This window comes from Lissotriton vulgaris, unplaced genomic scaffold, assembly GCF_964263255.1.
Source record: "Lissotriton vulgaris unplaced genomic scaffold, aLisVul1.2 SCAFFOLD_1378, whole genome shotgun sequence".
NCBI classification, from domain to species: domain Eukaryota; kingdom Metazoa; phylum Chordata; class Amphibia; order Caudata; family Salamandridae; genus Lissotriton; species Lissotriton vulgaris.
In genome coordinates, this window is record NW_028249917.1 from 87,601 (window position 1) to 100,509 (window position 12,909).

The following is a 12,909-nucleotide window of genomic DNA, read 5'->3' on the forward strand; positions in this document are numbered from 1 at the left end:
TAACTGTAGGCCTCAATTGTGCCTGGAAGTCATTTACACTACTCCTCATTAGGGCAAAAAGTCGTCTGGTGGCCAACAACTATCCAGGCCACTGGAAAGCAAGGGTAACAGAGTGGTAACTTTCTACAAGTTGCCTTGGCATAATATGTACATTAAATTAAACCTGGGCAACGTGTCATGTTTAATGCAATTAATATTTTGATATCAGGAATCAGACTCTGTAGCCCAATTCAGAGGTTGGCACAGGTGAGTGGTCAGTATGTAACCCTGAACCCGCCAATGGAGCTACCATCTCTGACACCAATTTAGTGGGTTTGCTGTTAGAACATATATTGGTACATGTTCCACTTACTAATATACAGCACCATGCTTGAGGGCATGACAGGCAGAACTTGGGGTGACTTACATATATTTGAAGAGGATATGTTGACTTTGTCATGGGTGAAATGACAAAGTCGAGTTCTCAGTCCAAAGCCTGCTCGTCCAGTCAAAAGTGGCAGGCCTGGGGGTCACGTTTTACACTGTCACTCGCAGGGTGACACAATAAGTGCTGCACCCCTGGAGGGACGGTTTAACTTACAGGCCCTGGGTACCCTGGGCACCACATACTATGGGCCTTTAAGTAAGATAACCTATGCTAATTGATTAACAGCCAATCAACCATATCTTTTCATGTAGCTTAGGGCACTGACAAGGAGGTCTAGTGTTCCGGAGTTAGTGCACTAACAGAATCGAACAACCAGCAGCAACATTGCTAAATGTCAGGGTGATCATGAAAAAAGGGGAATTTCCTTACAGAGGCTGAATGCAAGTTCTTGGTCAGGGGCACGTATAGTTTTGACAGAAATGATAATGAGAGGGGTATGGAGAGGGGCAGGGAAACACAACGTAATAGAGATGGCTCTTAGCAAAGAAATTGGTGGGGAGGTTATGGAGTTAGCAATTAGCAGGTTGCATGGGTATTAAGGCGACAGTCACATTTAGGAGCTGAGGTTATTGTTTGTGGCTATTGGGCGACAGCCAGATAAACAGAACTGTCTGGAGGGTAACCAATCGCAGCTACTTGGCGGGCGGAGTGGCGGGGGCAAGGAGGGGTGAAGGGACAGACGAAAACAGAAAAAAAGAAACTAAAACAAAACTTACCTGATGCAAGCCCGCCACTCTTTTGCTTCTTCTAGGCTGCAGCAAAGGCTCCCAGGCTCCGCTGTAGACAATCCTGAGTCTGCTCTCATGTTTGAAAGCAGCATCAGGATTGACCTGAGAGCTGTGAACTTGTGTTTTTAGGCTGGCAGGGATGGCAATACTCCTCTGCCATATCGGAGGACCCGCCACTGGGGGTAACTGGATAACGTCTTACATGGCTCTTCTGGGGGGCAAAGGATAGGATGTTTGGAGGTCACCTGGGGAAATTAGGGGATAGGGCACATGAAGGCAATGTTTGGGGTAGGTTGGATGAATGGTGGTTGAAAGGATCTTTTATGGGAGTAGATGGTTTGGTCATTTGGGGAGATCTGTCAAGGATGTGGGGGGCTAAGGGTGCAAGGGGATATGTTATTATATGTATTAGTGAAGTGGGGTTCGTACTATGTTTGTAATGTTTTGAGACTAGCTAAAAACGTTCATTTGCTCTTATTTTCTGGTCTTACTTGCGTGCCAGCTTGCCTGAAGATAGCAATGTTTTTGTATTATAATCAGTATTAAAAAAGCCAGGATGTATTGCCACCTTTCTCTCCAATAAACAGAGACCACCAAGCACAACTGTTAATGCCTGGTGGCTCTTTGGAAGGCAGTCTTGTGCCTTGCGCTTCATTCTGCATGCATATTCCTTCACTTTGTACACTTCCTCATTAGAAATTGATTTTTTCTTTTTGCTCGAGGTAAATAATGAATCTGATGTTGAAATAACTGAGTCAAGTACTCACAAATATTGGCTGTCCACAATGTTATTGTGTTTATTGTGATTGTCAAGAGTTTTTAGTTTTTCAATCCACATGTAAATATTACAGTTCACATTAATTTGATAGGAATACATACTCACGGAGTAGAATATACATTTGCTTTTTAATCGAATAATCCTTAGGCCTACAGCTGGCGCTGTCTAGGACGTATCTTGGTGCCTTGATACCCTCTCAGGTGATAAGCAGCGCTCTACAAATCCACCTTACAGTGCATGATTTTGGGCTGAAGAGCCGGCTGCGGCCTGAATCGCCTTCCACTGCCGTCCCATCTGTTGGTTTGAAATCAGTAACTGAACCAACCAATATGTGATGAGGATAAACAGGTCCAGGAGCTTCACCCCGCCCTAAATACCATTAAAGTAAGCCACTGAGTCGCTAAGCTAGCCTTTAATTAAATACAAAGTCTAAGATTATACGTGAGGTTGTGTGAAACATCATAGTGACACTTGTGGAAATCTTAATCACCTGAGATTTGTCCAACAATAATAATTCACATTACTGCACGAGCAGAGAGTGAGCTTGAAGGGCCGGAAGGTTTGGTGTCTATCAGACCCGCATCTCTGTTTTCTATTTTGAGCCGACATACAATGGCAAGAGAAGTTTTCTGATAATTGCTTAACGAGTTCTCCACTGTGCCTAGAATGGCTTCTCAACAACAGTAACTTTGCCTACATGCAGCTCTGCACTGTGCTTGCAGCATCTTCTCCACTGTGCGTAAAACTTTCAATCGCTGCATTATATCAGTGTCTATATCAGTCTCGCACAGTAGTGGCCTTTAGAGCCGGGCACTGCTATGATATTTCGATACCAAAAAGTATTTTTACTTTTAGCTAATGTTTTTATTAATGACCAGGAAAAAGCAGCTCCCCCAACAATAAAGATTTTAGAATAAACATGACAGAACAAACATACACAAATCTAAAATGCTAGCAGCCAGCATTGTACCTATTGGCTTTCTCAATGCTTGTTCTCTTTTATTTCTGTAGTCATCTCTGAACTGGCCTTCATCAGTCATTTTAAGTCTGTCTTGTCAGCCTCCTGTAATCAAGCAAAATACAAGTAAAAAATACATTCAAACATACATATACGTGTTGTAGCTCTTCATCAATTAGTCTGTTTGTTTTTCATACATATTTTGCTTCCAACCACCACAACATACAATATAGGGGAATGGGTCAGCCCCCTTCAGCCATTGGCTCTCTTCTAAAGTGAGTAGTATCCTTTTCCTGATAACATCTGCACATCAGCTTAAAGAGATGTGAACTTCTGTGCTAAAGCGTGTGGACAGATGGTGTACGTTGCCAATTACTATTTCTTTGCACATCTTGTCTTTTTTTCAAAATTATTTGTATTCATCTTTGCCTATTTAAACTAGAATTTCACGCTGTGCTGCGCAGCAAGTTGTCTTGTTGCACTGCACTGCGTGACATGGAAATGGCAGAAATGCGCGTATTTTAGGCAATATGGCGCATTCCTGCCTTCTTCCCTGCGCAGGCTCCATGTTGGTGGCCTAGCGCCATTGCAGGCACTGCATGAGGAGCATGCAGGATTGTTTTTTGTGCAGGAAGGGTCACCTTCCTGCACAAAAACAATCCTGAGAGGCACATTTGTCTTTCTATTTATGCGGCAGAATACAGGACATATAGAAAGAGGAAGTAATGAGGAAAAATAAAGATATTTATACTTGTTACGTCCCACCTGAGAAGGGGCATCTTTTTGGCGCATTCCCAGGTCTACCAGTTGAAAGTAAGTCTGGGAAAGGGTCAAAAACCCTTGAAGTTGCATGGGAACACCCACGCAACGCCCATGGAACGTCTGCCCAAGGCACAGTAAGGCAACGCAGTGATTTGCACTGCATTATCTTACTCTGGATTTATGGAGCCACAAGTGGCTTTGCGTGGCTTCATAAATCACATGTAAAGTTTGCGTCCCTCTAGCACCATGTTACGTAGGGCAAGAGCGACGCAAACCGGCTCATAAACAGGGGCAAAGTCTTCCAGTCACAGTAATTTAAAGACAATGGCACCTTTTCTTTGCAAGATAAAATATCATATTTTCCTGCGATAGTCACTGAAACTACATTAGGTATACCTGTACACACGACATTTCACAGCCACGTTCTTGTTTCAGTCATTCACGTTTGCTCTCTCTTCACCCATCCTTCCTAAATAATGAACATTAAGTCATGGCGCCAAATCGTTTTGCATCAGGCCCGTGAGTAGATTTCCTAGACGGACTCAATCCTTCCCTCAGAGATTATGAGAGCAGAAAACCCCTGTGCTCCACAACTCCATCTCAGACAGTGCTCCGAAAGCAGGAGTGTTTGCGTTTTCATTACTTCTGCTAGCTGCAGTTCACTGAGTTTGTGTTTGCAATTTTAGATAGTGCCTGCTATGCACAAATGTAGTGGGCGCTTTACATGAGCACAGATTACGCTAGAAAAGGTCATATTTTTTCTGTAACACATGGAGATTTGGGGCCAGATGTAGGTAATCCCCGATTACCGATTCTTAAATACCGAATCATAACGATTCGGTATTTAAGAACTGGCAATCGGGATGTAGGTATATTTACCGAATCAATTACCAAATCGGTAAGATTCGGTAATTATCGAATCGGTATTTACCGATTCGGTAATTGCCATTGATTTCTATGGGCCTTGAGGCCCATAGGAATCAATGGCAATTACCGAATCGGTAAATACCGATTCGGTAAAATTACCGAATTTACAAGGGGGACAGGGTGTCACTTCGACACCCTGTTGCACCCCTGATTCTGGCTTGTGTGCAATGTGACACACATACATGCCCTTAGGGCATGTATGTATGCTACATGGCACAGGTGTACATGTACAGATGTGCATGTACACAGGAATTCGTTATTTACCATGAGTTAGTATTTCATGGTAAATAACGAATTCTTAAGGGCCGGTGGCACTATTTTAAGTGCCACCTACTTCCGGAATTACCGATTTGGTAAATATACCGAGTCGGTATTTTACCGAATTTGTAAATTTACAGAATCTGTAAATTTACAGATTTGGTAAATTTCGGGCCCCCCTACATCTCAAAAACGAATTACCGGTCGATAAAGGCCGAAATCGCCCGTTACCGACCGGTAATTGGCGACCTACATCTGGCCCTAAGTGATTTTCCCAGAATCACAGCATGTTGAGCCGACACAAGAGCTTGAACCCAGTTTCCCAGTTGGCAGATGTGGCTGTAGCGCCCCCACCCATGTGATATTACTAATCACTTGTAATGGTACTACACACAGTAAACTCCCTGAAGTTATAGACAGTAAGTTACATTACACACAGCACCTTTCCCTGGTTACAGCGCTCTCTCACCTGCGCTGCTGGAAGTCTCTTCACTGCCATCCTGTCCCCGGCAGGATCCGCAGCGCTGCCGCATTCCTCCCTCCATGGTTGCGTCCTGGAGAGAAGAGGGGCCGCAGGGTAGGGGGGAAGGGGGCCCTGGAGAAGGTGAAGAGCAGAGAACGTTCATCCACATTGTACAGCGAGAGCCTGCCCGCCTTATAGTCCAGGAAGAGACCCACAGCCCTGGGGGTCACCCGGGGGTCCAGACGGGTGGGAGGGGAGGTGAGAGCAATGTATTTACTGTCTCTGAGCACCACTAGCCAGAATCTATTCTCAGGTGATGCTCCGAACTTCCCCTTCCTGCTCACAGTCTCGTCACACACCCCCAGGTCCCAGGCCGTCTTGTCTCCCACCTCCACCTCCCAGTAATGCTTCCCGAAGCTCAGCCTCTCTCTCCCCAGGACAGCGATGATAGGATTGAATCTCTGGGGCGTTTCCGGCAGATCCTGTGCTCTGTCTCCGTGCCTCACGCTCTTTCCGTCCTCGGACAGGATGAGGTTCCGATGAGCGGTGTCCGGATCCAGGGTCACCGCAGCTGCAGGAGAGAGAATCAGATACCAGAGCTCAGCAAACAATCACAGCAGTAATTACGACTCACCCAACCACGGAGCACCCACAGGCAAGTACTCACAACAACACAACACCGCTCAGCCTTCTTTCCATACACAATCATACAGTCCTCGCACTTTTCGGCTGGCTTCTTTAGTAGGAATAAAATACTCTAGTATTGGAAAAAGAAGACACAATCCAGCTCGAGAGGAGGCCTGTGCTGCGCGCCAGGCTCTAGACTGCTAGTTCTAGGTTTAAACACTGCTGAAAAACGTTTCCTACCACAAGAGTAACAATATGAAATGTAAATAAACAGGTTGTTACTGTTGTAATGTTACTTCGTATAAAATGTTAGGTATGTTTTCCATTTCTATTATATACACGTCATGACTGTCATCTCCGAATGTTTGGAGATGATATAAGTGATGTCATTGTTGTCACAGAGGCAGATGCCTTGATCACTTTGTTAGTGAGTGCGTCCCTTCTGCTGGCTCCCTGTGGGTCCTTTATCTAGATTAATAAAAGTAATATAACTTATCAATCCTATCTGATTCATTCTTGCGCCCCTACAACAATTGGCGACGAGGACGGGATACCGACACGGGCCCACGGGTATTGAAATTCTCGAGTGAAGTGTCGCGGTGCTGATTGATGAGTCACCGCGGTGTTGGCTGTAACGAGATACAAAGGGATGTGGATTTTCAATCAAAGAGAAACGAAGTAAGTGCATCGATGCTGTAGAGGAAATTAAGACAGCAGGCGTAGCGCGCTGAGGAACCCTGTCAGCTGTGCGAAGTGTGCCGGCGTAAGTGTGAAGAAGAATTTTACCGCTGCGCAAAGGTTGCCCCCATAGTGCGCTGAGGAACCCTGTCAGCTGAGAGAGGCCGCCGGCATAGAGCGCTGAGGAATCCAGTCAGCTGAGGCGCGTGAAGCATGCCGGGAAGTGAAAGGAAGGAATCGATGTAATCATTGGATGCTAGCCGAAGACGTCATCAAGCGTCAACAGCGTGCGGCCATTTTGGATAAGCAAAATACCTCAAAACATACCGATGCCCATTCAAATTACATGAAGTGCTAGGAATACTAATGCGGTGAAAAGGTATCGCGCAAAAGTAAATTGTTAAGAGGAAAGTACATATAACACATTCTTTGAGTGTAATTGAACAAAGAACGTTTAAAACAGTATAAGCCAGAGGAAGAAATTTAAGGATAATAAGAGCCAAGAAGTAAGGATCAAATCACATTAAGCAACTTATGAGGCAGAAAGGGAAGTCTGTCAATAAAAAGGATAAAAAACAAAAGGAAGATATACAAGTAAAAGATTTGGAAATAAATATGGTACAGAGCAATAACATATGTGTTCCACCACTTTTTCTTGATGAGCCAGGCAAACCCATCATGAAGTGGAAGAAATGGATTAGGGCATTTGAAAATTACATTGTGTCCATAGACGGAAAAGGATATGATGCAGAGAGGAAATGCTCATTATTGTTTGGTCTTTTAGGAAAAGCTGGGCAGGAAGTGTTCGATAGTTTGCCCAAGTATGAGAGCCCCCCAGGAAGTTTTGTACCATTAAACGAGTACCAGGAAGCTGTAAAAAGACTTGAGGTGCAATTTGATGAAGAAAGCAACATAATGGTGGGGAGGCAAAAGTTTGCGCTAAGAAAACAGCACGAAGGGGAGACAATTGATGAATATATAGCATGTTTGCGTGTCCTTGGAAAATAATGTGAATTTGAGGACATGACTGATATTTACATCAGGGACCAATTTGTATTTTATTGCTATTCAAAAAAGGTGCAGGAAAGGCTACTGGCGTGTAAAAAACCGACATTACAAGAGGTCGTAGACATCGCAAAAGGAATATAAAGGTCAATGGTGTCTACTAGAGAGTTGTCAAATGCTAGTGGTAACACTAATGTATTTTATCTACAGGACAAAAGAAAAAGTGAGAACAAAAGTTATGAAAAAGGTTGGAGTGAGAAAAAGGTAGGAGGTAAGCAATTAAGTTGTTTTAGGTGCGGCTCAAAAGAGCATTTGGCAGATTGCAAAACATGTCCTGCAATAGGTAAGAAATGTCTAAAATGCAAGAAATTTGGTCACAACACAGCCCTATGTAAAACTAAAAAAATGTACAGTAATGTAAACGTTAATACTGTGGTAGACTATGATGAAGAAATGTGTGCAAGCATAATTTTGTATGTTGAAATGGTAGATGGGAAAATTAAAGGACCAATAAGAGATGCCAAGATTGGTGATGTTGAGCTGCAATTCACGGCTGACTCAGGATCACCAATCACAACTATATCAGACAAAATATTTGAAGAAAAATGGAAAAATTTAAGTTTAGTAGAATCCGATGTGAACCCAAAGGCTTTTGGGGAAAAAGACATAAATATGCTAGGATATGTTTGTGATACTGTTACATGTAGAGGCAGAATGATAAGAACAAAAATCTATGTAGCAGAAAAAGGAAGGATTGGGTGGAGAGACTTGGCGAAATGTGGAGTTTTACTAAGACCAGGTGCAAAAGATCCTATAGTTTTAAGCGAGGATTGGGTAAACAGTGTATGCATAGACGACAACCAGGATTGTATTAAGCAAACCATAGAAAAGTACCAGAATGTTTTCAAGGACGAAATAGGGTGCGTCAAAGGCTTTACACACAAAATAAAACTAAAAGATGGAGCTGTTCCTAGTAAACATAAGGTGAGAACCATCTCACTGTCAATAAAGAAAGAATTGAAAGAGGTTTTGGTTAAATTGAGCAATGAAGGAGTGATTGAAGAAGCTGATGAGTCAGAGTGGGTTTCGGCTATAGTGGTTTCCAAAAAGAGAAAAACAGGTGAATTAAGGTTGTGTGTAGACCTCAGAAGTTTAAACAAAAACATCATAGTAAACTGCCACCCACTCCCTAGGATCCAAGATATATTGCAATCAGTTACTGGTTCAAAGTATTTCACCTTAATTGACTTGAGAGCTGCATACCAACAGGTATGCCTAACAGAAAATTCAAAGAATCTGACAACATTTGTCACACCATTTGGTGCATATAGATACATCCACCTGCTATTTGGATTAGCTTCTTCATCAGGTGTTTTTCAAAAGTTGACGGACATCTTATTTTGTGGAATGTAGGGGGTAGAAGCATTCAAAGATGACATCCTAATACATTCAGAGACACTACAAGATCACCTGAAAATTCTAGAAAAGGTATTAGGCATCTTAAAAAAGAGAGGAATGACCGTCTCAAGGAACAAGTGCAAGTTTATGATGACCAAAATAGAGTACTTAGGTCATGTATTGTCCTCATAAGGAATCACCCCAAAAGATGATCTAGTGAAGGCAATAAAGGAAGCACCAGAACCAAACAATAAGGAGAGTTCAAAATCGTTTTTGGGCCTTAGTGAATATTATGCAAAATTCATTCAAGGCTATGCTGGAAAGGTGGAACCATTGAGGAAATTGCTTAAGAAGAATGTGGCATACAAATGGTCTACCGAACAAGAACACGCGTTCAAAGTAGTAAAGGAAGAAATAGCGGGAGCTCCTGCTCTAAAACCTTATGACCCTGAACTGGAAAATGTGGTCACCGTTGATGCAAGTGAAAAAGGAATCGGAGCAATTTTCTGTCAGCTTCAAGGGAACAAAGAAAACACAATCGCGTTCATATCTAGAAATTTGAATGATACTGAAAAAAATTATAGTACTATAGAACGCGAAACATTGGCATGCGTCTGGGCTGTGCAGAAATTAAAAGACTATCTATGGGGAAAAAGATTCATGTTAGTCACTGACCATAAACCACAAATTTACATGATGGATGGTGAAGGTCATGGTAATGGCAGGGCGAGTTCAAGATTGATAAGGCTTTTCTCGAAGCTACAAGAGTACAACTTTCGAATAAGGCACATAAAAGGTGGAAAGAACTGTAGAGCCGACTGTCTGTCCCGCCTGCCAATCGGCGGTCAATTAGAGGAATCACTCGATGATACTGAATGCGTGGTGGCATTGGTGGATGCTACTACCATGTGTAAAGGATCCATTACGGAAAATGAATGGGTGGAAAACATGAGAAAGGATACCACCTTATTGAATGTGATGGATCATGTCAAATCTAAATGGCCCCCCATCAGAAATGTACAAAATGATCTGAAAAGTTACTTGCAGGTAAATGATGAACTGACCATCGAATGCGGATTCTTGAAAAGAGGAGAATTGTTCATACCGCCAGCAGGTTTAAGACAGAAAATAATTACTTTGGCGCATAAAGGCCACCCTGGTAGCACCGCCACTAGAAATGTCCTGAGGATGCATTATTGGTGGCCAGGAGTAGACAATGAAGTAAAGGACTACATAGACAGGTGTGAACAATGCTTAACGTCTGATAAACACTGGAGTGTATCAAAAAGTGAATTGCAGAGGGTAGAAATACCAAATGGTCCATGGACAAAAGTTGCTATTGACTTTGCAGGGCCATTCAACATATTGCAGGATGACTGTAGGAACCTAATTGTACTAACGGATTATTATTCAAAGTGGATACATTACAAATTCGTTAATACTGTAACAACAGATGTGGTAATAAAATTCTTGGAAACGATCTTTGCAAGTGAAGGGCAACCAAAGATTTTAGTCTCAGACAATGGTGCTCAGTTAGTTTCGCACAAAATGACAGAATTTTTAGCAAACGCTGGAATCAGACAGGAGAAGACACCTCTGTATAGCCCTAAAAGCAACGGTCAGGTGGAGAGAGTAAATAAATTCATCAAAGAAGGTATCCAGTCTGCCATCGCATCAAAAAGATGTGTGAAAGAGTTCATAAGGGAGAAAATAAATGCATACAATAACACGCCCAACGAAACAACGAAATATACACCTTTGTATCTGATGAGAGGTAGAAAATGTAACTCTGTACTTACGCCTAAGTTCAGGGAATGGTACAATGAAGAGGTAAATTCTGATGTAATAAATGACAGTGAAGTCAAGGTCAAAGAGCGCATTGTAAACAAACAAGAAAAGACCAAGAGATATTCAGACATTATGAATAGAGCAAAGAAAAGAACGTAAAACCAGGTGATTGGATTTTAATAAGAAAACCCACCGAAGTCACTAAGGGGGAGACTAAATTCAGTGAGCCAGTGGAAGTGAGCAAGACTACAGGTGGGGCAGTTTTTGCTAAAGGAAAAGGATGGTGGAGCAAGGATGACATTGTAACATTGAAAAAAGGGCAGGAAAAGATCATATTAAGAAACTTGGAAGAAGAGGAAAGGTTAGACGAGACTCCAAAATTGCCTGTCAGAAGTCTTTTCCTGGCTCAACCTGAATCATCTGAAATGTAACAGCGCCAAAACCGAAATAATACCTCTCGGTAAAGGTACACTATTTTCCCCTAAAGAGTGGTGGCCTCATAACTCTGAAGCACCACCAAGCGCGGTTGTGTCAGCCCGCAATCTGGGAGTTCAATTCGATGCTTCCCTCAGCTTCGATGAACATGTGCGAATCACCGCAGGACGCTGTTTCAGCTTAATCAGTCAACTAAAGAAATTCTTTAATTTCTTGCCCATCTCAGCCAGGAAATCAGTCGCGGTTGCGCTCATCCTTTCCCGGCTGGATTATTGTAATGGCCTCCTAGCAGGCATTAAGAAGTCCTCACTAAAAAAATTACAAACCGTTCAACATGCAGCGGCCAGGCTCGTCCTGAAACTCCCCCGTAGGTCTTCGGCCACTGCAGCCCTTAACGCACTCCATTGGCTGCCCCTCCACAAGAGAATCTTGTTTAAGCTTTTAGTCACCGTCTTTAAAGCTAACAAGTGTACGGGCCCAGCTTACCTGATCAAGCGCTTTCAGCATTATACTCCAACTCGCTGCTTGAGGTCATCAGGCGCTAATTTCATCTCTGAACCCCGAATCAAATTAAAAACAAAGGGTGGAAAGACCTTTTCATTCCTTGCTGCTAGAGCATGGAATCGCCTCCCCCCTAATCTTAGGCATGCCCCCTCAGAAAGCCTTTTCAGGAAATCCCTGAAGACGTGGATTTACTCTCAATCCGACTCCTCAGTTCTCGCAGCTATCTGATCCATGCTATCCAAGTAGAGCTGCTGTGGGTGCAGCGCCAAGATGCTCCCTCCGGAGCGAAAGAAGCGCTTTACAAAAAACCATAAATATCAAATATACTTGAGTGGGATAATGTGTCAGGCAACGAAGCTATTCAATTATTGAGGATAGCAACAAATCTTCTACAAACAAAGGAGAGAGATCAAGGGTTTCTATGGCAAGGTCAAGTGCTAGGATTGATGACAACGATAGTTCAGAGACACTACAGTCAAATGTGCCTGATAAGACTCTCAGTGTTTCAATGACGGACAATGAGTGTCCTAGTACCTCAGGTGTTCAGTCAAAATGTGGGAGAGCGGTCAGAGTCCCCAAACGCTTTGAGGACTATGTAATGGAATGAAAATGTAATCATCATATAAATCCTTACTTGTGTTTCTGTTGGGGAATAGGGAGATGTTGTAATGTTACTTCGTATAAAATGTTAGGTATGTTTTCCATTTCTATTATGTACACATCATGACTGTCATCTCCGAATGTTCGGAGATGATATAAGTGATGTCATTGTTGTCACCGAGGCAGATGCCTTGATCACTTTGTTAGTGAGTGCGTCCCTTCTGCTGGCTCCCTGTAGGCCCTTTATCTAGATTAATAAAAGTAATATAACTTATCAATCCTATCTGATTCATTCTTGCGCCCCCACAACAGTTACATTCTGTATTTATAGTACAAATGTGTTATGTACATGTTTTAAGATATATCACTTTAAGACATGAGACTTGTTATCTTCTGCAATTGATTCTATATTCTAAACAGAGCTTTGTTATTGTAGCATTCTGTACTGGTTGGACAGTTGTATCCTACTGCCATCCAGTCTGGACTTATGCTGTGCTGTTTCTTCAATAAACTACTTAAAATCTTTGGATTGAATCCTTACACAGGTTCTCAACATAATCAGCATAAGTAACT

General features: G+C 42.7%; 1 protein-coding gene across 1 annotated transcript in view; it reads right to left on the reverse strand.

Moving 5' to 3' along the window:
- Positions 1-1,929: 1,929 nt before the first annotated feature.
- LOC147663456 (E3 ubiquitin-protein ligase TRIM39-like) overlaps positions 1,930-12,909 on the reverse strand; it is a 184,552-nt gene continuing 173,572 nt past the window's right edge. The window contains exons 7-8 of the mRNA XM_086950439.1: positions 5,308-5,872; positions 1,930-2,996 (exon numbers count right to left, since the gene is read on the reverse strand). Of these exons, the coding sequence (XP_086806565.1) occupies positions 5,328-5,872 (545 nt within the window). The 3' untranslated portion in view covers positions 1,930-2,996; positions 5,308-5,327. The remainder of the gene's footprint in view (positions 2,997-5,307; positions 5,873-12,909) is intronic.